Consider the following 23,164-nt stretch of genomic DNA (forward strand, 5'->3'; position numbering starts at 1 on the left):
TAACCTAGCTACACTAGCTAACATACTTGGAAAGGTAACTATAATTAACTACACGAGCTGTTTTATTTACCTAAAACAGCGTAATTCACCTAATTAGCGTAAGACACCGCACCAACTCTTTATCTAGCTAGCTAGCTAGTTGGCTAACATCCACCCATGGAGGGACTCCCTCCTCCCGAGCTGAGACTTTGGCCAGTCGAGCTCAGCCTGCAGCCAAATATACGTTTGGTCACTTCCTTTGTGACCTCACTTCCCACTGAGTTCACAGCACAGCCAATCACAGGTCAGCGCTCCAGTACCATTCACCACCTCAGCCAATCAGAGAGCAGACTGTGAAGCCCCTCCCCCCACACCTCCTGCCCACAAACAGAGTCAGACCAACAGAAAAGAGACGAAGAGTCGATAGTAACGACTGATAATGATGAGCAGGGCGACACACAGAAGCGCGTGAAAAGTGCGTTTGCATTCGTAAATCAACATGTGAGAATTCGTACATGGCTTAAAGCTTAAACTTCCAGAACACACACGCGCCGCTGCCTCGGCTCCGAGGGGACGCGGGTCGGACACACACTCGGCAGGCTTTGCATAAAATGTCCTGATTTCGTTTTTTTTTTTCTACTGTTTTCTTTCTACGATATTCACAGGCAAGGATTCCGTTTCGTCCCTTTCAGTGTGTTTTCGCATCAGTTGGTTTTCTTCTTTTGATATTCTGGTGGTTGTTGATGTTGAGGGTGACATTCAGCTCCAGGCGGTGCTGCATGTGTGTGTGTGAGTGTGAGTGTGTGTGAGTGTGTGTGTGTGTGTGTGAGTGTGTGTGTGTGTGTGAGTGTGAGTGTGTGTGTGTGTGTGTGTGTGTGTGTGAGTGTGAGTGTGTGTGAGTGTGTGTGTGAGAGAGAGAGCAGCTATGATCCGTCCTGCTCGTTGGAGTCCGGGTTTAGCTCCTTTCCTCCATTCATGGTCGGAGTCCCTGAGTCTTTCCTGGAGCGCTGCTTCTCGTCCAGCTCGTGCAGCGACGGCTCCTTGTACATGCACACTAACAGGGAAGAAGAGTAGGAGAGAGCGAGGGCATCACACTTTGCACAGTAAACTTTAAATATCACCCTTTACACTGTAGACTTTACACAACACCTTTTACACTGTAAACTTTACACAACACCTTTACACTGTGAACTGTATACCTCATGCTTTGCGTTATTTGCCCATCTGTAAACTTTACACATTACCCTTTAGATTGAAAACTTTACGTGTCACCCTTTACACTGTGAACATTATGAGTTACACTGTATGCTTTACTCTTTGTTTTGAAGTAGTGTGTAATTAGAATTTACACATTACACTTTACACTTTTTTGCTCTACACGTTTTGGACTTTACACATTACTTTACGTTTTATGAACGATCCCCATCATGCAAGCACCTTTGTAGGGAAATTTCCAGAAATTTGAAGCACTGCAGATCAACTTTACACATACTTTTTAGATTTTTTACACCTAAAACATTGCATTTTACACACTGCACTTTATTCTTTGTGATTTGTAAATTATGCATGCTTTATGCTTTACACAAGACACATGAAGTATTATACTTTTTATGCTCTACACTTTACACCTTAAGCTTAAGGCTTTACACATTTAACCCTTTACACTTTCATCATACACACGGTATCTTATGCTTTTGATTTACACCTAAGACATGCTATCTGCTTCATACTTTACACATAAAATGTTACATATATATTTAACACTTTGTTATCCTTCATATTTTCTGCAAGACACTTTTTAGAACGTTTGCACTTTTCAATTTACACATAAACATGCTTTATGCTTTAGATTTAAGGTTTCCATGTCATGTTTTATGGAATACACTGTATACTTTGTTTTTATTTATATATATATTTAACTTTTTACGCTTTACACTTCACAAGTTGCTCTTTACATTTTGTGATTTACACTTTACTCAGTTTATACTTCACAAGTTTACCATTTTGCACTTTACTTATTACACTTACTTTTTGCATTACACTTTCTACACTTTTTATATTAAACTTTACGCTTTACACTTCATACTTTGCACATGCTGTACCCTGCACACATGAGTCTTTAAATTTTTAACATTAACATTTTCACTTTACACAATGCACTTTACTTTTAGACATTATGCTTTACACTTTAGGATTGACACATTATGATTTACACTTTACATTTTACACAATTGCACGTTACACTTTACACCAGTGGTTTGAAAGATAACACGACAACGGCGTCAAGCTCGTCCTTATCTGGTGTGCAAATGTGTTTTTATTGATTTTTTTATTTTATTGATTGCCTTGTACCAAAAGAAGCTTTGGGTGAAACATTCCTTTTAACTTCAGCATGAATGGGCGGGGCTAAACTGCTCTAGTCTGAATATGCTGATACATGTAAATGAGTTGCTTTCTGAGCGAGTGCTCACCTTCAATGGGTCGGGGCACAAAGTGCGAGCAGGGTTTGGTTTTTTTGACGCGGTTGCCCTTCATGATGATGCCATCTTTGTTGAGGCCGAGGAACCAGGCGCGGCCGCTCTCGTGCTGCCGGTACAGCGTGGACGAATAAATCACGTAATAATTCTCAAACACGCTCTCTTTGAACTTACACTCCACCGTGAAAACCTCCTGCACAGAGAGAGAGAGAGAGAGAGATAACAAAGGAAGAGAGAGAGAGAGAGAGACAGGGGATTACAGAGAGAGAGATGAAGGAAATGAGATAGCAGAGGGACAGAGAATGAGAGAGAGGGAGAGAGAGAAATAGAGAGGGAAAGAGATAACAGGGAAAGAGAGAGAGAGATGAAGGAAAGGAGAACAGAGAGTAAGAGGGAGGTAGAGGGAGAGAGAGGAAAGGAAAATAGAGGACAGAGAGTGATAGAGAGAGGTGGAGTAAAAGAGTGAAAAAAGAATGAGGGGAAAGAGAAAGGGAGGGAGGAAGAGGGTGAGAGAGAGATTTAAATAGAGTAATTTCTACACTATAGTCTGCCACACTGACCCCCTGTGAGTGTGTGTGAATGAGTGAGTGTGTGTGTGTGTGTGTGTGTGTGTGTGTGTGTGTGTGTGTGTGTGTCCCAGTTAATCAAACACACACAGGTGGAGGGGTGGAGAAAACAAACAGAGCAGAAATCACCTGAAGGACTCTCACATACACTGTATACTAAAGGGGCACTCCACCCATTTTTTCCAATTCCGCCATAATTAAGTGGTTAAGATGTAAGCACTCATTCAGAGTGGTTTGGTGTGAAACGCTCTGTTCTAGATAACTTACCGAGTCAGAACTGTTCACAGTGGTGGTGACAGGAACCAGACGTACACCTCTAAAAGTTCCTCACAGAAAGTTCCTACAGTAAATGGTTCTGAATTCACTGCCTGACAACTGAGACGCTGTTTTATGATAGTTTGGAGAACTTAAACTCCATTCATGGTGGAGGGAAAGCTGCAGGGAGCTGTGAGGCAAAATAGTCCACAAAGAAAACTGATTATTCCAGATTTTCCACTATTTTCCATCATCAACATTCCATATAAACTCAGAAGACTCGTGTAGGTTCTCTGGTGGTTCTGGATGGTAAATAAAATGCCTATATTTGTGTTGTCGTCATCGCGACCCCTGGTTCCCATCACCACGACTATAAAGAGATCTGAACTATTTCACACCAAACCTCTCTGAATCACTCTGATTACATCTCACACACTCAGTTATGGAGGAAATTTTGAAAAATGGGTGGAGTTCCCCTTGTAACTCAGCATTACTTCTGCCTCATCGTCAGCAGTGCAGCACTAAAACTTTGCATCTGTTTAAAATTCTCCTCACTGATTCTACCCCGACATTCTGACGCCTCTGTATCAGTTCATTATCACCCCAAAACTCAGATTAATCAACACTCTCACACCTCACACACAACTCAGGATAACACACTCAGAGCAGCTGACCACACACACACACACACACATACACATGAGGATAAACCTGGTCCTTATTCATCAAAGTTGCACAAATAAAACTAGCACGACGTGGAAACAGAGATTTAGGCACAAACAGCTTCTGCGCGTGAAATCAAGCGCCAGCCTGCCAGCACCTTATTTAAATATCACTTACATTAAGAATGCCCTAATTTATGCAGATGTTTCAGTAGTGAGCTAATAAAAATGGCAGCATTCAGCAGTTTGTTAGCCAATGGCTGTGTTTGTAGGCGGGGTTTGGGGTGAAGCAGTAGATGCACAGCTCCCCCTACTGGCCAATCCCACACTTTATTATGGTGAATAAAGTGTGAAATAAACAAAGTGTTTTTAAGATTTAAACACTTTATTATAGCATTTTATCACACTAGCTTTGTTTATTTTGTGTGTGGAGTCACTATTATTAAATAAAAGCAACATAAATTGAACATAAAATAAATACAGGTTTTGTTTACACCAATTAGCACAGAACTTATGGACAGGACTGATTATTAGTATTACTGTTATTTTTTATTTTTATTCTTATTAGTATTATAATTGATACTGATAATAGTTTGGGTTATTCAATCATAAATCAAGCATATTTTTTCAAACTATTAGGCTCAAATTTATACGCACTCCTAGCAGACGTGAGTTTGATCGTGTAGATATGCTGCAAAAGTGGGCTGCTGATGTGGGCAATGGAAACCGAAAGTGTCTAATACTTTATGAAAGTGGACAAAACTTTTTTCCGTTCAACTTTAATAGCTAAATTGTTTGTCGATACCTTAAATTCTGTGAAATTTCTAAATTGGAATTTTATTTTTTTCCAAAAAAGAGGCACAAATTTTCACATAGATTAAAAAAAAAACACAAGTAGCATGGTGGAGAGGAGCGCTAGCCTTTTTTATGATAAGAGCTCAAATGCTTGTAAATCTGTTCATTTTCTTACCCATTCTAATTGTTCTAGAAGTACTGGCCACATATGGTTGGGCAATATTACAGGAATAAGATAAACCAACCATTCTGAATCTGAATGGACAAACACCCTCCACTCATTTATGTTTTTGAGGGTCATTGGGGTGGGGGGCTGACTGATAGGTACCACTGACAGAAAGAGTATAAGGCAGGAAAAACCTCAGAAAAGCTAAACATGTTAGCGGCTTAGCAGCGGCTTAGACCTCAGCTTCCACTCCAACCCCAGTCACTTCACTCTACACGCTAAGATCTGCTCTAAACGGGTCATTCTAGCTTCAGTTAGCTGGAACCGAGCCTGTGTTCTGCTGTGCGGCACGTTTGTCTTGCTAACTAAGCTATTGCCAGCTTAGCTTAGGGGACAGTCATGGGCTGGAGGTTAGGGAACTGGCCCTGTGGCCAGAAGGTTGCCGGTTTAATCCCCAGTGCCGACAGTCCATGACTGAGGTGTCCTTGAGCAAGACGCACCGATTGCTCCCTGGGTGCCATGGATAGGGCTGCCCGCCACTCCGGGCAAGTGTGCTCACTGCCCCCTAATGCGTGTGTATTCACTAGTGTGTATGTGGTGTTTCACTTCACGGATGGGTTAAATGCGGAGGTGGAATTTCCCTGTTTGTGGGATTAATAATGTATCACTTAACTTAGCCAAAGTGCTACAGCCTGAAACCCCACAGAATGGGTTCCTGTCAGTTTCTCCACTTTTACTGTCTCAGATGTCAGTGTTTATCATCTACACTGGACCCTTTTCACAAAGAGTAGCGATTACTTCCGGTTTAAGCTTTAGCTTTAACTCACTCCAAATAACTGCTGCAGGAGCAACGACAAAATGTTATAGGAGTGTACCATAATGCCCAAACACTGAGCTCCAACAGACAAACGGCGAGGCTAAGAAGTGGACGGAAACACTGGTTTAACTTTAAACAGAGCTAAAATGTGTGGGTCATCATCAGCCTCTGTGTCTTTGTACAACATGCCAGCGATTTCTGGAATATTTCTGTTTTCAGAAAAAAGAGGAACTTTTATATGTAGCATGAATTTGATGGACTTGTATCTTATATATCGCTGTTGTCGGAAGCAAACCTCCATATCTCCATATTTGGCATTTTTCAGTTTTTGACATATTTTGAAAATACCTGTTACTCTTTACACTGTGTGTAAATTTCAAGATGAATGGACCAGAAGAGACGGCCCAAAATGACTTGGAAAGACGTCTGCTTCCACTGACTTACATTAAAAGTAAAGTAAGTTTTTTCCTTCTCCTGTAAAGTGACCATTTTGGAGATATGAGGTTTTGTTCCGACAACAGCGACATAAGTTAGCTAGGCGTGGCGTTTTGGATTGAGCAGTGAACGGTGGATGTTTTTCGAAGTACTGCTTCAGAAATTGCCATGAAACTATAAGAATAACGCTGTTTAAATAACACAGCTAGCCAGCTAGCCTGCTAGCTTTAAAGTTTCCTAAAGTGTTCCTCAAACTGCTAATGGTAGGCTAGCTAATTAGCGACTGTAGCCTGCTAGCTTCCCATAAGCTAAAAGAGAGTTTAAATGATGTCTGTCAAATAGACTTCATATACAAAAGTTCTGGTTTGCGTTTATAACATTAGAGAAGTCACTGGCATCCGGTAAATGTGTCACAGAACCTGGTCCATGTTAGTCGGCTGGTGCCACCAGCTAACGAAAGCTAACTTCCTTGTTTGGGGAAAACAGCTACAGTTAGCTATGGCTTCTAGCTATATCTAAACAACGTCTACCAAACTCATACCACATATAAAAGTCCTCCTTTCTTTTAAAAACAGAAATATCACAGTAATAATCATTGGCATGTTGTACAAAGACAGAGAGGCTGCGTGATGTAAGGCAGCTGCAGCAGCAGTAAGCAGGGCTGCATCACATACACAGCAAGTTTAAGTAACACTTTTTAAATCCCAAAAACGGGGAAATTCCACCTCCGCATTTAACCCATCCGTGAAGTGAAACACCACATACACACTAGTGAATAGACACACACACTAGGGGCAGTGAGCACCCCTATCCACGGCGCCCGGGGAGCAATTGGGGGTTAGGTGTCTTGCTCAAGGACAGCTCAGTCATGGGCTGTCAGCCCTGGGGATCGAACCGGCAACCTTCCAATCACAGGGCCAGTTCCCTAACCTCCAGCCTGCTGCGTTTAAAGTTTAATCAGTGCTTCCATTCAGTACCTATTCTCACTATTGGCCATGGCAGTGCACAAAAACTATAATATGTCTGTTGCAGCTCAGTATTTGAGCATTATAGTTCACTACTATAACATTTTTTCATCACTTCTGCTGTAGTTACATGGTGTTAGTTTTACCCTGCTGTGGCCAGTCAGAATCAGACCTGCACTGTTGTGTGTGGCTCTGCTTGGGCCTGTAGCTCGCTAAGCTAACATTAACTTCGACACCACAGAACAGGTTTAGTTCCTCCTTTTCGTCCATTCACCGCCATTCCCTCAGATTTCATTCTAAACCTGTGTTAAACTTTAGTTTGCCAGGTTTGAGCATGTTCTGTGGTGAGCAGAGCTGTCACCATGCTAGCTAGGCTAATGCTAACCAGCTCCCCTCTCCTAGTTAGCATCATTTATCAAGTGTAAGAGAGAAAGTTGGACGTTACTGTATTAAATGAACATATATGGAGTAAACATTTCTGTTAGCACTGTGTGAAACTGGTGGTGATCAGGCAGTTTTTATAGCGTTTAAATACACAAGGGGGATTAAAAGATGAGTAAATTAATAAACGAATGGATGGAGGCATGAAAACTGCACATCACACTGGAACCAACACCACAAACACAGCTAAAACAAACTCACACTACATCTTACACAACACACAATACTGTACTAGTCAGATACAAATCACAATACAATAGACAACAACTTTAAAATGCACAAACAACAGCGACGTCCTACAAACACTAAACGACCAGCCAACTGTCCACATCTAAACCTTCAACATCTAAACTCTCAACATCTAAACTCTCTACATCTAAAGTAAACACTTTACACTATTTACAGGTCTTGGGAAACACAGTGCACCAATACTGGGACAGGAAGTTAACCAGGGTTCATTATTTCCCAGACAGCAAGCATATCGAACAAAACCTTGTATCTCCATTTTTATCGTTTTTGTCATATGTTTTTGACATAATTTGAAAATGCCTGTTTCCCTTTATATAGTGTGTAAATTTCATGATGAATGGACCAAAAGAAACAGCCCAAAATTACTAGGAAAAAATTCTGGTTCCATTGACTTACATTGAAAGCAAAGTGGGTTTTTTCCTTCTTCTGTAAAGTTAGCATTCTGGAGATATGAGGTTTTGTTCCGTTGGTTTTTTGTTTTGTTATGTATTTATCACAGTTGATGGAAAAAAATCTTTGTATCTCCAAAATGGTCATTTTACAGAAGAAAAAACATATATTGATATACATATATATCAAGACTTATTTCTGAGTCATTTTGGGTCAGTTATTTTGGTCCATTCATCATGAAATTTACACACAATGTAAAGGGTAGAAAATATTTTCAAATTATGTAAAAAATTGAAAAATGTAAAATATGGAGATATGAGGTTTTGTTTTGACAGCAGCGATATGCACTATATTTCCAAAAGTATTCAGTCATCTGTCTCCACACGCTATAAAAGCTTCAGCTCTTCTGGGAAGGCTTTCCACAAGGGTTAGAAGTGTGTTTATGGGAATTTCTGACCGTTCTTCCAGAAGTGCATTTGTGAGGTTGGACATTGATGTTGGACGAGAAGGCCTGGCTTGCAGTCTCCGCTCAATTCATCCCAAAGGTGTTCTGTCAGGTTGAGGTCAGGACTCTGTGCAAGCCAGTCAAGTTCTTCCAGACCAAACTGGCTCATCCACGTCTTTATGGACCTTGCTTTATGCAGTCATGTTGGAACAGGAAGGGACCGTCCCCAAATTGTTCCCACAAAGTTGGGAGCATGAAATTGTCCAAAATCTCTTGGTGCTGAAGCATTAAGAGTTCCTTTCACTGGAACTAAGGGGCAGAGCCCAACTCCTGAAAAACAACCCCACACCATAATCCCCCCTCCAACAAACTTTACACTCGGCACAATGCAGTCAGACAAGTACCGTTCTCCTGGCAACCGCTCCACTGCTCTAAAGTCCAGTGACAGTGTTTTACTCCACTGCATTCCACGCTTTGCCTTACGCTTGGTGATGTAAGGCTTGGATGCAGCTGCTCAGCCATGGAAACCCATTCCATGAAGTTCTCTACACTGTTCTTGAGCTGATCTGAAGGCCACATGAAGTTTGTAGGTCTGTAGTGATTGACTCTGCAGAAAGTCGGCAACCTCTGCGCTCTATGCCCCTCAGCATCCGCTGACCCCGCTCTGTCATTTTATGTGGCCGAACACTTCATGGCTGAGTTGCTGTCGTCCCAATCACTTCCACTTTGTTATAATCCCACTGACAGTGACTGTGGAATATTTAGCAGCGAGAAAATTTCTTGACTGGACTTGTTGCACAGGTGGCATCATATCACAGTACCACGCTGGAATTCACTGAGCTCCTGAGAGCGGCCCATTCTTTCACTAATGTCTGTAGAAGCAGTCTGCAGGCCTAGGGGCTCGGCTTTATACACCTGTGGCCATGGAAGTGACTGGAACACCTGAATTTAATGATTTGGATCTGTGAATGAATACTTTTGGCAATATAGTGTTATATATTTAGTGTTAAGTATTATAGTGTTAAGTATTATTTTACACTACAATATATTATACTTGCCCTACTACACAATGAACTACTACACACTACATAATGCATAGGGCTGCAACTATTAAAAATATTCATAAATTAGAATATCCAATAATTGCATGCCCTATTCATATGTGAATGCTTGATTTTGCCTATAACACTGAGTATTTTAAAGCATTCTTTCAGAAAACAGACAATAAAAATTGTTTGATTTTCAATGTATTAAGTAAACCAATTAATTAAACACAAAGCTAAGTTTCTCTGAAATGTTTATGTATGATTAAAAGACCATTTTATCGCTTTAATCTGTCAGTTCAAGAAAGTTTTTACACTGGCTGTGAAGTCTGAAAATAGGCTTTGTGTCTATTTTTGCTGCTTGCCCTGGGTTGACTCAACCCAAGTTACAATATGTGCCTTATCTGCATTGCAAGATCTCCCCACACAGTCCAGCTCACAGTTAAACACACTACTGTACTGATTCACACATTATTGCACACAACACACAACACACTGCATTATTTCCATAATAATAAACAATAATGCACAGTGAACCTGCACAAAGCTACAAACAGAAATTCTATGAAAGCAATACATACCGCTCATAATCACTGAAGAAAAGCAGCAAAACTTAACGCATGAAGCTTGAAAAGACATGACATTTAGTGATACACATGCACATAATGCACTCGCACACTCACACACTCGCACAAAAACGCACATCCGTGTGGATATTTACAGTGTAATAAAATTCCCAAAGCCAACATTAACATAACATTATTACCATAACATAACAATAATATATCAGGGGGAAAATGAACATAAATGCATGAAAGGTCGCTAAAATATGAATAAATATCCAGGTTCCGCCCACAAACGTGTTCTTTCATAGCAACTGTTGTGAGGTTGTACGAACTTTACAGAAAGCTGGTACAAAATCCCATTAAATCTAATGGGTTTGCATCGCAATATCTACATTTAGAGCCAGGTTTTAGGTATTGTTATATAAACTGAGTCTGTTCTACAGTTTCTCATTAGGCTGAATGAATAACCGACTCTAAATGTAGGTATTGTGATATAAACCGAGTCTGTTCTACAGTTTCTCATAAGGCTGAATGAATAACCGACTCTAAATGTAGGTATTGTGATATAAACCGAGTCTGTTCTACAGTTTCTCATAAGGCTGAATGAATAACCGACTCTAAATGTAGGTATTGTGATATAAACCGAGTCTGTTCTACAGTTTCTCATTAGGCTGAATGAATAACCGGCTCTAAATGTATGTATTGTGATATAAACCGAGTCTGTTCTACAGTTTCTCATTAGGCTGAATGAATAACTGACTCTAAATGTAGGTATTGTGATATAAACCGAGTCTGTTCTACAGTTTCTCATTAGGCTGAATGAATAACCGGCTCTAAATGTAGGGATTGTGATATAAACCGAGTCTGTTCTACAGTTTCTCATTAGGCTGAATGAATAACCGACTCTAAATGTAGGTATTGTGATATAAACCGAGTCTGTTCTACAGTTTCTCATTAGGCTGAATGAATAACCGACTCTAAATGTAGGTATTGTGATATAAACCGAGTCTGTTCTACAGTTTCTCATTAGGCTGAATGAATAACCGACTCTAAATGTAGGTATTGTGATATAAACCGAGTCTGTTCTACAGTTTCTCATTAGGCTGAATGAATAACCGACTCTAAATGTAGGGATTGTGATATAAACCGAGTCTTTTCTACAGTTTCTCATTAGGCTGAATGAATAACTGACTCTAAATGTAGGTATTGTGATATAAATCGAGTCTGTTCTACAGTTTCTCCTTAGGCTGAATGAATAACCGACTCTAAATGTAGGTATTGTGATATAAACTGAGCCTTTTCTACAGTTTCTCATTAGGCTGAATGAATAACTGACTCTAAATGTAGGTATTGTGATATAAACCGAGTCCATTCTACAGTTTCTCATTAGGCTGAATGAATAACCGACTCTAAATGTAGGTATTGTGATATAAACCGAGTCTGTTCTATAGTTTCTCATTAGACTGAATGAATAACTGACTCTAAATGTAGGTATTGTGATATAAACCGAGTCTGTTCTACAGTTTCTCATTAGGCTGAATGAATAACCGGCTCTAAATGTAGGTATTGTGATATAAACTGAGTCTGTTCTACAGTTTCTCGTTAGGTCTAATGTGATTTTCACCTATATAGCTTGTCTGACCTGGCAACAATAGCTAAAGAAAGAATACCTATGTGGGCAGAGCTAGTCATCTGGATTGTCAAAGATGGCAAGTTGTCAATTTTGGACTACATTTGGTGCTTTCAAATAAAAAGGAAATGCACATTAAAACACATGTAAAACATGCAGTGCCAGAGTGAAGAGTAAAGAGAGAGACTTACTGACGAGTAGAGAAACCCCTCAGCGTTCATCCCCACGTACAGACCAGCCTTCACTCCCTGAATCGCCACCACACGTAGACCCACCGGAATCAGGTTAAACAGAGCTACAGAGAGAGGGAGAGAGAGAGAGAGAGAGAGAGAGAGAGAGAGAGAGAGACAGACAAAGAAAGAAAGAAAAGAGAATAGGGAGAAGGAAGAGATAGAGGGGGGAGAAAAGGGGGATCAGATCAAAGTCAAGTGATTGTAGTATGAAGCTGATTCAGTCTGTGAAAATCAATAGGCTCTGTATCGGCCCACAAACAGAGAAAGAGAGAGAGAGAGAGAGAGAGAGAGAGAGAGAGAGAGCGAAAGCAGGGGATCAGCGGAGGAGTGCGGAGGATGAAGGGAGGAACAGAGGGGGAGGAGATTTGACAGAGAGAGAGGGGATGAGTGTACATGAGAGAGAGAGAGAGAGAGAGAGAGAGAGATAGGAAGGGAGAGAGAGAGAGAGAAGATGAGTGGGTTTGAGCAGAGAGGATAAGAGCACTGTTCACAGGGAATACAGTGTACAGGCCAAATGAGGAACTGTGTGTGTGTGTGTGTGTGTGTGTGTGTGTGTGTGTGTGTGTGTGTGTGTGTGTGTGTGTGTGTGTGTGTTTTAGTGTGTGCAGTGAGGTCAGATGCTGAGCCACTATGAGTAACACTACAGGCTGTTTACAGTAAACACGGTTCTGAAGTGTGTCTGTTCACCTGTAGAACCCCACCTGAGCAGCACACACCTGTAGAACACTGTATGACTGAGTAACTCTCTTTCGGCTCGGTGACGCTCTGTAATAATGGTTTACATTTAAACATCTGTGTTTTATTACATTGTGTGTAGCTCTATAATACTACATGTAAAAGTGAAGTGCCATAACAATAAATAATGAAACAAACAAAAAAACGCTACAAAACTGAACTTGTGAAATGCTGCTACTGTGTATCGTGTCACTGCAAAACTCTGGCACTTTAAAACTGTACGTCTATGAAAATATCTATCAAACCTTTATTGGTTGAAATTAACTCTGTAATGTAAAACTAAAGCTGTAATGATCTCTAACTCTCTATCTCTGTAGCTCTGTAAATGTAGCTGTATAACTCTATAACTGTAACTCTGCAGCTCTCTAACTGTAAATGTTGTAATTCTGTAACTCTAACTCTGTAACTCTCTGTAGCTCTGTATCTCTATTATTACAGTCCTGTAACCCTACAGCTCTGTAACTGCATTTCTGTAACTTTGTAGCTCTGTAACTAGTTGTGTAACTGTATCTCTGTCATTACAATTCTGCAAATCTGTAGCCCTGTAACTACAGTTGTGTAACTCTATATCTGTAACTACAGTTCTGTAACTTTAGCTCAGTAATTGCAGTTCTGTAACTCTGTAGCTCTGTAAATAACTGCAACTCTGTACCTACAGTTCTGTAACTCCGCAGCTCTATAACTATAGTTCTATAATTCTGTAGCTCTGTAACTGCAGTTCTGTAACTCTGAAGCTCTGTAACTTACTGTAACTCTGTAGCTTTGTAACTGCAGTTATGTAACTCTGCAGCTCTGTAACTATAGGTCTGTAATTCTATAGCTCAGTAACTAACTTTGTAGCTCTGTAACTACAGTTCTGTAAATCTGTAGCTCTGTAACTACAGTTATGTAACTCAAGCTCTGTAACTATAGTTCAGTAACTGTAGCTCTGTATCTACAGTTATGTAACTCTGTAGCTCTGTAACTAACTGTGACTCTGTACATCTGTAACTGCAGTTCTGTAACTCTGTAGCTCTGTAACTACAGTTATGTAACTCAAGCTCTGTAACTATAGTTCAGTAACTGTAGCTCTGTATCTACAGTTCTGTAACTCTGTAGCTCTGTAACTAACTGTGACTCTGTAGCACTGTAACTGCAGTTCTGTAACTCTGTAGCTCTGTAACTACAGTTCTGTAACTGCAGCTCTAACTGCAGTTCTGTAACTCTGTAGCTCTGTAACTGCAGTTCTGTAACTCTGTAGCTCTGTAACTGCAGTTCTGTAACTCTGTAGCTCTGTAACTACAGTTCTGTAACTCTGTAGCTCTGTAACTAATTGTCACTCTGTACCTCTGTAACTGCAGGTCTATAACTCTGTAGCTCTGTACCTGAAGTTCTGTACCTCTATAGCTCTGTAACTACAGTTCTGTAACTCTGTACTTCTGTAACTGCAGTTCTGTAACTCTGTAGCTCTGTACCTGCAGTTCTGCAACTCTGTATCTCTATAACTTGAGCTCTGTAATAGTAGCTCTAACCTGGCATGTATTGATGTAACTTTGTTATTTTGTAACTCTGTGAATCTGTAGCTCTGTGCTTTTCTGTGAACCTGTGTCAATCTGCGACTCTCATCTGTGGCGGAGCTTTATTCTGCTGGAAGCCGCCCAGAAACGAGCAGCGGCGTGTTTCAAGTGTCCTGCTGAATCGATATTTCTCACTTTAGACGAAATAAGTTTACTCAACTGCTGTCAGATAAAAACAATCAAGTGTTACACGAGAAAGCCCCGTGGCTGAAACTCTGAGCACTCCCTCTCTCTCTCTTTGGCAGACAGAGGCATTTTTGGACGATTTCCCCGCTGTAGCGCAGATTAGCTGTAAAAGGCGAAACAAAGCGCTGTAATGCTGTAGCCCTCCTCCAGCTCCAGCTTAGCAGAGGCAGCAGCATAAAGCGACGGGGCTAAGCCTGCTGGCTGTGATAATGTGAGCCTCGCAGATAAGAGCAGAGACATGAGGGAGAAAAGTAACGTAATCCAACACGCTCACACATGCTGGAGAATCTACATACGCTAACATGAGTGGGCACATTCAGATCCCACTCAGGGGGAAAGAAAGACGAGGAGGGAGGGAGAGAGGGAAAGAGAGGTAGAAGGAGCGAGAGAGCTTCATACATCTTGAGTTGAACATCCATCAGGTTCCTCCTGAGCTCAGAACCTTGTGTGTGTCTATACACGTGACTGTGTACGAGCAACAGCGGGGTTTAAATCCAATACCGCATTATCGCCTAATGATTATCAAATATCGAGGCGTCAGGATCAGGTGATTAAAATTGATCAACTGAATTGATATTTCAATTGACCTTCACTTAGTGATTAGTTTGCAATTTAGATAATAAACAGAGTATCCACAGGTCATCATAAAGCTGTGTTTAGCTGATTCGCCACAAGGGGTGTACTATTAGCATTCAGGTTGCTTTTGTTCATCACTGAAAGAGAGGAAACCCACACCAGCAGGAGCTCAATCATGAACATATGTTTGTGATTAAGTTTTCAGCAGTTCTACTGCACTCATTAGTCCAGTAGGTGAAGTACAGAAGTGTGTGGTTTCGGTTGCGGCATTAGATCAACCAATGAGACACTGCTCTGCTGTGCTGTTCATTAGCTGCTCATTAAACACCTCCAAGAAAGGTTTGAGGGGTTTGTTTATTAAGGAGCTTTTCTTGGGGTAAATTAACGCATTCATTAAATCCACCTCCTTGTATCTACATTCTCTGTGCATTTTATCAGCTCCACTGACCATATAGTTTCACTTTGTAGTTCTACAGTTACAGACTGTAGTCCATCTGTTTCTCTGCATACTTTCTTACCCTGTTGTTCAATGGTCAGAAACCCCATGGACCCCCACAGAGCAGGTACTATTAGGGTGGTGGATTATTCTCAGTGCTGTAGTAACGCTGATGTGGTGGTAGTGGTGTGTTAGTGTGTGGTGTGTTACAGGTGGATCAGACACAGCAGCGCTGCTGGAGTTTTTAAACACTGTGTCCACTCAGTTAGACACTCCTACCTTGTCGGTCCACCTTATAGATGTAAAAGAGATGATAGCTCATCTGCTGCTTCACAATTTGTGTTGGTCATCCTCTAGTCCTTCATCAGTGGTCACAGGACGCTGTTGGCTGGATATTTTTGGTTCTCAGTCCAGCAGCAACACTGAGGTGTTTAAAACCTCCAGAAGCACTGCTGAGTCTGATCCACTCAGAGCAGCGCAACACACACTAATACACCACCACCATGTCAGTGTTACTGCAGTGAGAATGATCCACCACTCAAATAATACCTGCACTGTGAGGGTCCAGGGGGGTCCTGACCACTGAAGAACAGGGTAACAAAGTATCAGAGAACCAGATAGACTACAGTCTGTAACTGTAGAACTGGATAAAATGGACATTGAGTGTAGAAACAAGGAGGTGGACTTAATGAAGTGACTGGTCAGTGTATATCCCATACTTTAGTGTGCTGGCGTTAGGACCGTCAGTCTGATTGTGAGTTTATGACCAATATCTTAGCAGATTCTGATCGTGCATCATTACTATCCAGGAAAATCCTGGACCAGTGGAGTCAGGGTCATGGTCAGGGTCAGTCTGAGGGTCAATCCGAATCTGAGAATGAACACCTGCGGAGGGCGGATCCGCTCGCATTTCCCCTGTCCCTGTTCCAGCGCTCCGGTAATACTGTCAGTTTCCATTTTGGATTTGAGCTCAGATCAGATTCCTTCACTTAGAGGACACAAAGGGAATACAAGCACACACACACACACACACTCAATGCTGTTCCAGAAAGTAGAAAGAAAGTGATGATGAACATGATGGTGGTAATGACAACGACAACGTTCATAAGAACCTTGCAAAAAAAGAAACAATTTTTTAAATTTCTGCCTGATTAAAGGGTTAAAATGTCAACAGAGACGTTCAGAGTGGTTTGGTGTGAAACTCTCTGTTCTAGATAAACGTACTGAGTGATAGGAACCAGACGTCTACCTCTAAAAGCTCCTCACAGAAAGTTCCTACAGTAAATGGTTCTGAATTCACTGCCTGATAACTGAGACGCTGTTTAATGTAGTTTGGAGAACTTAAGCTCCATTCATGGTGGAGGGAGACATGCAGGGAGCTGTGAGGCAAAATAGTCCGCAAAGAAAACTGATTATTCCAGATTTTCCACTATTTTCCATCATCAACATTCCATACAAACTCAGAAGACTCGTGTATCTATCACCACCATTGTAAAGAGATCTGAACCATTTCACACCAAACCTCTCTAAATCACTCTGGTTACACCTCACACACTGAATTATAGGGGTATTTTGAAACATGGGTGGAATTCCCCTTTAAGTACATCAATAGTATACTTCAAGTATATAAACAAAAGTGTACTTAATTGTCAACTTAAGCATATTACTTAGAAAAGCAATGACTTTTAAAGTATTCTTTAAAATATTTTAATTGTTATGTTGGGTTTAGTTACTCCTGCCTTCCGCCCGATGACCGCTGGGATAGGCTCCAGCACTCACCCCCCCCCCCCCCCCCCCCCCCCCCCAACCCTGAGGGAGAAGCGGCTTAGAAAATAAATGGATGGATGGATGGATGGGTTTAGTTTACTCCAAAGTAGTACATTTAAGTGGGTATTTATTAACATCTTAATTTTGCCACACTTAAATAAATATTTTATTGGTTGAACGTATTTACATTCATTTGGCATCACATGCAAATGCATTAAAGTGTGCTTAATAAACTTAATAAGTAGCACTAAAGTGTGTCTATACACCCAGTAGGACATTCATCATGTATTCCAAGTGTAATAGAAGTTATGTCTACAAACTGCATGATGAAATCTACTTAAATGTAACTTTAACTGTTCTTAACATTTATTTTATCATAGCTTAATTACAATTTATATACATTGGGGCAGTCATGGGCTGGAGGTTAGGGAACCAGCCTCATGACCGGAAGGTCGCCGGTTTGATCCCCAGAGCCAACAGCACATGACTGAGGTGTCCTTGAGCAAGACACCCAACCCCCAACTGCTTCTTGGGCACTGTGGATTGGGCTGCCCTCTGCTCCGGGCAAGTGTGCTCACTGCCCTCTAGTGTGTGTGTGCTCACTAGTGAGTATGTGGTGTCTCACTTCATGGATGGGTTAAATGCAGAGGTGAAATTTCCCTGTTGTGGGACTAATAAGGGTCACTTAATCTTAAGTATAATGCTTTGCATGTATTAAAGTATGGTTAAAAGTGTAAAGATTAAAATATGTACTTTTCATGTTTAAAAAGTAGAATTAAATGCTATTTTCTTTCACAAAGGGCCAAACAAAACACAAAAGAGAGACAGAGGCAGTTTGTTGTGTATGTGTGGACTCACTGTAGTCGCTGTTCTCATCCTTGGTCCCATTGATGGTTCCATCTGGCTCCATCTGCAGGTAGAACCCCTGTTCACTGAACAGCCTCGTTACTATCCCCTTCAGCTGCGGCTCTGCAACACACAAACACACAAACGTTTTATTGTAGTGTATCTTCAGGGTATAAATGCATGGCATGACACCAAACAGCACAAACTTCAGCGGTGTAAATTTACATGACAGGGATCTGAACAGCAAAGCTGCAGTGTAAAGTTGAGCAGCGTAAACCTAAATTGGCAAATCTGTACAGCAAAGCTGTGGTGTAAAGTTGAGCAGCGTAAACCTAAATGGCTTAAATCTGTACAGTGAAGCTGCAGTGTAAAGATGCACAGCTAAAGCTAAATAGTGTAAATCTGTACTGCACGGGTGCAATGCAACGTTGAGCACGGTAAACCAAAAAAAAAACATTTCTGTACCAAAATGATGAGTGTAAATTTGCCTAGTGTGAAGTAAACACCACTAATCTCCACTGCATAACTGCAGTGTAAAGTTGAGCAGCGTAAACCTAAATGGCATAAATCCGTACCACAGTGCTGCACTGTAAAGTTAATAATAATAAGTGAAACTAAAAACCATAAACATCTACCGCATAGATGCAGTATAGAAGTTCACAGCTAGACCTAAAAAGCATAAATCTGTACAGCACAGCTGCAGTGTAATGTTGAGCAGCGTAAACCTAAATGGCACTACTTCGTACAGCAAAGCTGTTGAGCAGCACAAACTTAAATACCGTAAATCTATAGCGCAACACTGCAGTGTAAAGTTCTGCAGTGTAAAGCTAAATAGAATAATTTTGCACCATAATGCCAAAAAATTGTGTAAAGTTTCATGACCAATTTCCAACTTCTCCTCAGCCCTTAGAATTAAATAGGCTGATTTTTTTTTGTAATTGATGTATGTAAATGAGCTCAGTGCTGATTGGCATCCCCGTATTGTACATGATGCAAAAAGCACTCTGGACTGAAGCATTGCTTATAATCTCACAAGCCACACTTGAAAAAGTCTGGTGTGTTTTGTCCCTTAATATGGTCAAGAACCTCCTTCTTTGACGGGAAGGAGCTGTTAAGCTGACCACAACCAACCACAGAGCATTGATTTAGTGCAGAAACAGGGCTACAACATAAACACCCTCAAATGTTCACACAGACATGCAGGTAGCCAATCAGAATGGAACTTGTGAAATCTCGATAGTTGTGACCAACTTATCATGCAACAGATATCAGATGCTCTATTTACATGTAGGTGGAGCATCGGAGGCTGAGATGACACTCATTATAACCTCACTATAATGGGCGGGGCTAAACTGCTATGGTCTGAATAGGTGGCTAATCATAAATAACATCACGAAAACAATCCACAACAGGCAGTGTTTGCGGTTTAGATACCATACTGTTTGTACTGGGCAGTGAGGGGTGCGTTTACTTTCACAATGTTTACATTCTACATTCAACTCTTTTATTATAAAAGAGGGATAAAATCAATTTTGGCCAGACGATGTCCAGTGAACAGTTAAACGGGCTACACTGCATGGTTTTAAATTACTAACCACGGAACAGTATGCCCTGAAAGTTAAATGATCAAAGCAGTCACAGGCTTAATTAAGCGCTAAGTGCTCTTAGCAAACTGTGCGCTCAGTAGCTCAAACCATGAAAACAGGCTGGAGCTCACTACTGACTCTGTAAATACTCTCAGGAACCTGCCAAATTCTCACTGGAGATGCTCTATTAAATGGATTAAATGCTAAAACCAGGTTTTAAAAAAAGGCATTTTGTAAAGATCCACAGTGTAAAGACTCACAGACTTAAGTGGCAGTGTAATCATATACACTGTAAAGACGCAGCGCAGTGTTTCAATGTAAAGCTGTAGCATAAAATAGACATTTAAATTTGAACGTTTTGTAAAGGCAGTATGTACACACCATGTAAAGAGGTCATATAAAAGGGACACATTAAAGAAGTACTGTAAGGATTCACTGTGTAAACATGCAAATTGCATTGTAAATAAAGCTGTAAAGTTGCCTGTGTGTAGATATGCTGTGTAAATCAGTTTGGTGTAAAAATGTGATTTATTGTTTAATAATGTAACATTGAAGTGTAATAATACAGTGTAAAGAAAAGTAAACAGTGCAAAAATGCTAAAGGTGCATGCTGTAAATTTCTGATGTAAAGATGTACAGTGAAAAGCTGTACTGTAAAGATGCAGTCTACAGTCTGCAAGGCTGTCACAGTATAAAGCTGCACTGTGTGAAGACATACAGTAAAGATGCACAGTGTAAGGAGCACTGCAAGGATGCAATGTAAAGCTGTACAAGATGTATTGCAACACTACAGTGTAATGGTACATGCTTCATAAAGAAGCGGTGTAGTGCTACATACTGTAAAGATACTTTAACACTGTAGATGTGTGAAAACACTCTGTAAAGACGTACAGTGAAAAGCTATACTGTAAAGATGCTTTGTAAAGGCTGCACTGTATGGGTGCACAGCGAAAAGCTGCACTATGAAATGCAACATGTAAAACGGCATTGTGAAGGTGCACAGTGTAAAGCTGTATTGTAAAAAAGCTCAGTGTAAAGCAACACTGCAAAGACGCACAGTGTAAAGCTTTACTGTAAAGTCGCACAGAGTAAAACTGCACTGTTAAAATGCAATGTAAAGCTGAACAAGTTGACAAGATGTAAAGGAACACTACAGCGTAAAGTTACACACTTCATTAAGATACAGTGTAGTGTTACATAGTGTAAAGATACTTTAACACTGTAGATATGTGTGAAAATACTCTGTAAAGACAGTGTAAAGCTATATGCTTTGTAAGGCTGCACTGTATGGGTGCACAGCGTAAAGTTGCACTGTAAAACGCAACATGTAAAACAACATTGTGTTTTTGTACAGTGCACAGTGTAAAGCTGTGTTGTAAACAAGCTCAGTGTAAAGCTGCACTGTAAAACGGCATTGTGAAGGTGCACGGCGTAAAGCTGTGTTGTAAACAAGCTCAGTGTAAAGCTGCACTGTAAAACGGCATTGTGAAGGTGCACGGCGTAAAGCTGTGTTGTAAACAAGCTCAGTGTAAAGCTGCACTGTAAAACGGCATTGTGAAGGTGTACGGTGTAAAGCTGTGTTGTAAACAAGCTCAGTGTAAAGCTACACTATTAAAACACAATGTAAAGCTGAACAAGATGTAATGCAACACTACAGGATAAGGTCACACGCTTTGTTAAGATGCAGTGTAGATACTTGCAGTAGGCACTTCAGTAGGACTTGCGGACCTGCAGTGTAACTGGACATCACTCGTTCCACTGAAAGTTGGGCTGTAAATCTCCAACTGTCAGCGCGCGTGAACCGACCTGCTGCATTACAGTGTATACACAGTACACGAGCGCTCGTGTTAACACTGAGAACTCCTTTTCTACCCATAGCTCACATCCACAGCACACGCTTACATAACGGGAGCGCGTTTATTTGGAGCGCACGCAGACTTTCTCTCTCCCCCTCACACACTCTCTCTCTCTCTCTCACACACACACACACACACACACACACACACTCCCTGACCTGGTTTCCGGCGCACGGGTCTCTTTTTGCCGCTGCAGAAGCGGACCTTGCTGAAAACACCCAGGAAGTGTCTCGCGCACAGTGAGCGTGCCTCCTTGCTGGGGCTCGAGCGCCGTTTGGATGTGGCCACCCGCTCGCTGTTGGACTCGCGTGCCTGCCTCTTCTGCCGGATCAGCGAGCTCGCGATGGCGGCGGCCATGCCGGAGTGTGTAAAGACCGAGTGTGTGTGTGTGTGTGCGCGCGCGTGTGTGTGTGTGGAGGTTCAGGCTCAGGCGGCTCCGGGTGTTTCAGGGCTGCCGCTGCGTGCGGGGCTCCAGGCTGGAGCGCGCGCTCTGCTCTCCGTGCGCCATGAGCAGCTCCGGTGGGCGCGCGCGGTTATGTAAGAGCGCGAAGAGATCCTTCTCACGCGCTGCTGAACCGGAGAGTCCGCGCGGACCAAACTAACCGGCGCATTACGCGCGCATCACGCAAGGACCGACCCCCGTCCACTGCGCGAGACTGTTTACACCAAACCCGGAAAACTGGCCACGAACTGTAAGAGAGCCTGAGCGGACAGAGCCGCAGGACCGTGATGTGAGCACGCGCTCCTCCAGTGCGGATGAAGAGCTCGCGAGGAAGGCGGAGGGGGGTGAGAGAGAGAGTGAGTGAGTGAGGGAGTGTGTGTGTGTGTGTGTGTGTGTGTGTGTGTGTGTGTGTGAAGGAGGAGGGTTTAAAGCTCAGGAGATGCAGAAAACATCTCTCCCTCCAGCTTCATGGAGAATAAGCTCCTTCACCCAGCGCGTCACCAGGCCTGCACCACTCCAGATGTCAGTAATTATTCATCAGTGGTTTAAAGCAGAAACACCACCGAGAGGAGCTTCAGGTCCAGACTCATACAGCGGCTATCTATGCCACATCTGCCCCACAACTACACCCCCTTAGTTCCACCCCTCTATGGAGATCTAGCCTCGTGTAGAATTTAACCTTACAGACCTTTCCCCTCCACAAAAGATTACCAGTGGAGATCTACCCCATTTAGAAATATTTCCCCCTGTAGTAATTACAGCTGGATCTACCACCATCGAAATGACCCCTACAGATCCATCCCTGTATAGTTCACCCCTGGCGATTGACCTTCTTAGAGATTAACCCTGTAGATCTACCCCCTGCAGAGGTTAACACCCCAGATCTATTCCCTGTAGAGATCACCCCTGTAAATCTACCCCGAGTGGAAATGACCCCTGGCGATCTGCCTCCTGTAGAGATTAACCCTGCAGATCTACTGCCTGTAGAGATAGATCCACTAGATTGATTCTCTGTAAAGATTACTCAGTGAATCTATTCCCTGTAGTGATTAGCCTTGTAGATC

General features: G+C 41.8%; 1 protein-coding gene across 2 annotated transcripts in view; it reads right to left on the reverse strand.

The window, feature by feature from the left end:
* Positions 1 to 571: 571 nt before the first annotated feature.
* The window catches only part of fgf12b (fibroblast growth factor 12b), a 57,561-nt gene continuing 34,968 nt past the window's right edge, over positions 572 to 23,164 (reverse strand). The window contains exons 1-5 of one of the 2 annotated variants that reach the window (XM_017683600.2): positions 21,817 to 22,387; positions 18,229 to 18,339; positions 12,073 to 12,176; positions 2,451 to 2,649; positions 572 to 1,033 (exon numbers count right to left, since the gene is read on the reverse strand). In XM_017683600.2, the coding sequence (XP_017539089.1) occupies positions 903 to 1,033; positions 2,451 to 2,649; positions 12,073 to 12,176; positions 18,229 to 18,339; positions 21,817 to 22,015 (744 nt within the window). In that variant the 5' untranslated portion in view covers positions 22,016 to 22,387 and the 3' untranslated portion in view covers positions 572 to 902. Of the gene's footprint in view, positions 1,034 to 2,450; positions 2,650 to 12,072; positions 12,177 to 18,228; positions 18,340 to 21,816; positions 22,388 to 23,164 lie in introns of those variants that run through there. The other variant, XM_017683602.2, reaches the window with a different exon arrangement.

Source organism: Pygocentrus nattereri, chromosome 17, assembly GCF_015220715.1.
Source record: "Pygocentrus nattereri isolate fPygNat1 chromosome 17, fPygNat1.pri, whole genome shotgun sequence".
Classification (NCBI taxonomy): domain Eukaryota; kingdom Metazoa; phylum Chordata; class Actinopteri; order Characiformes; family Serrasalmidae; genus Pygocentrus; species Pygocentrus nattereri.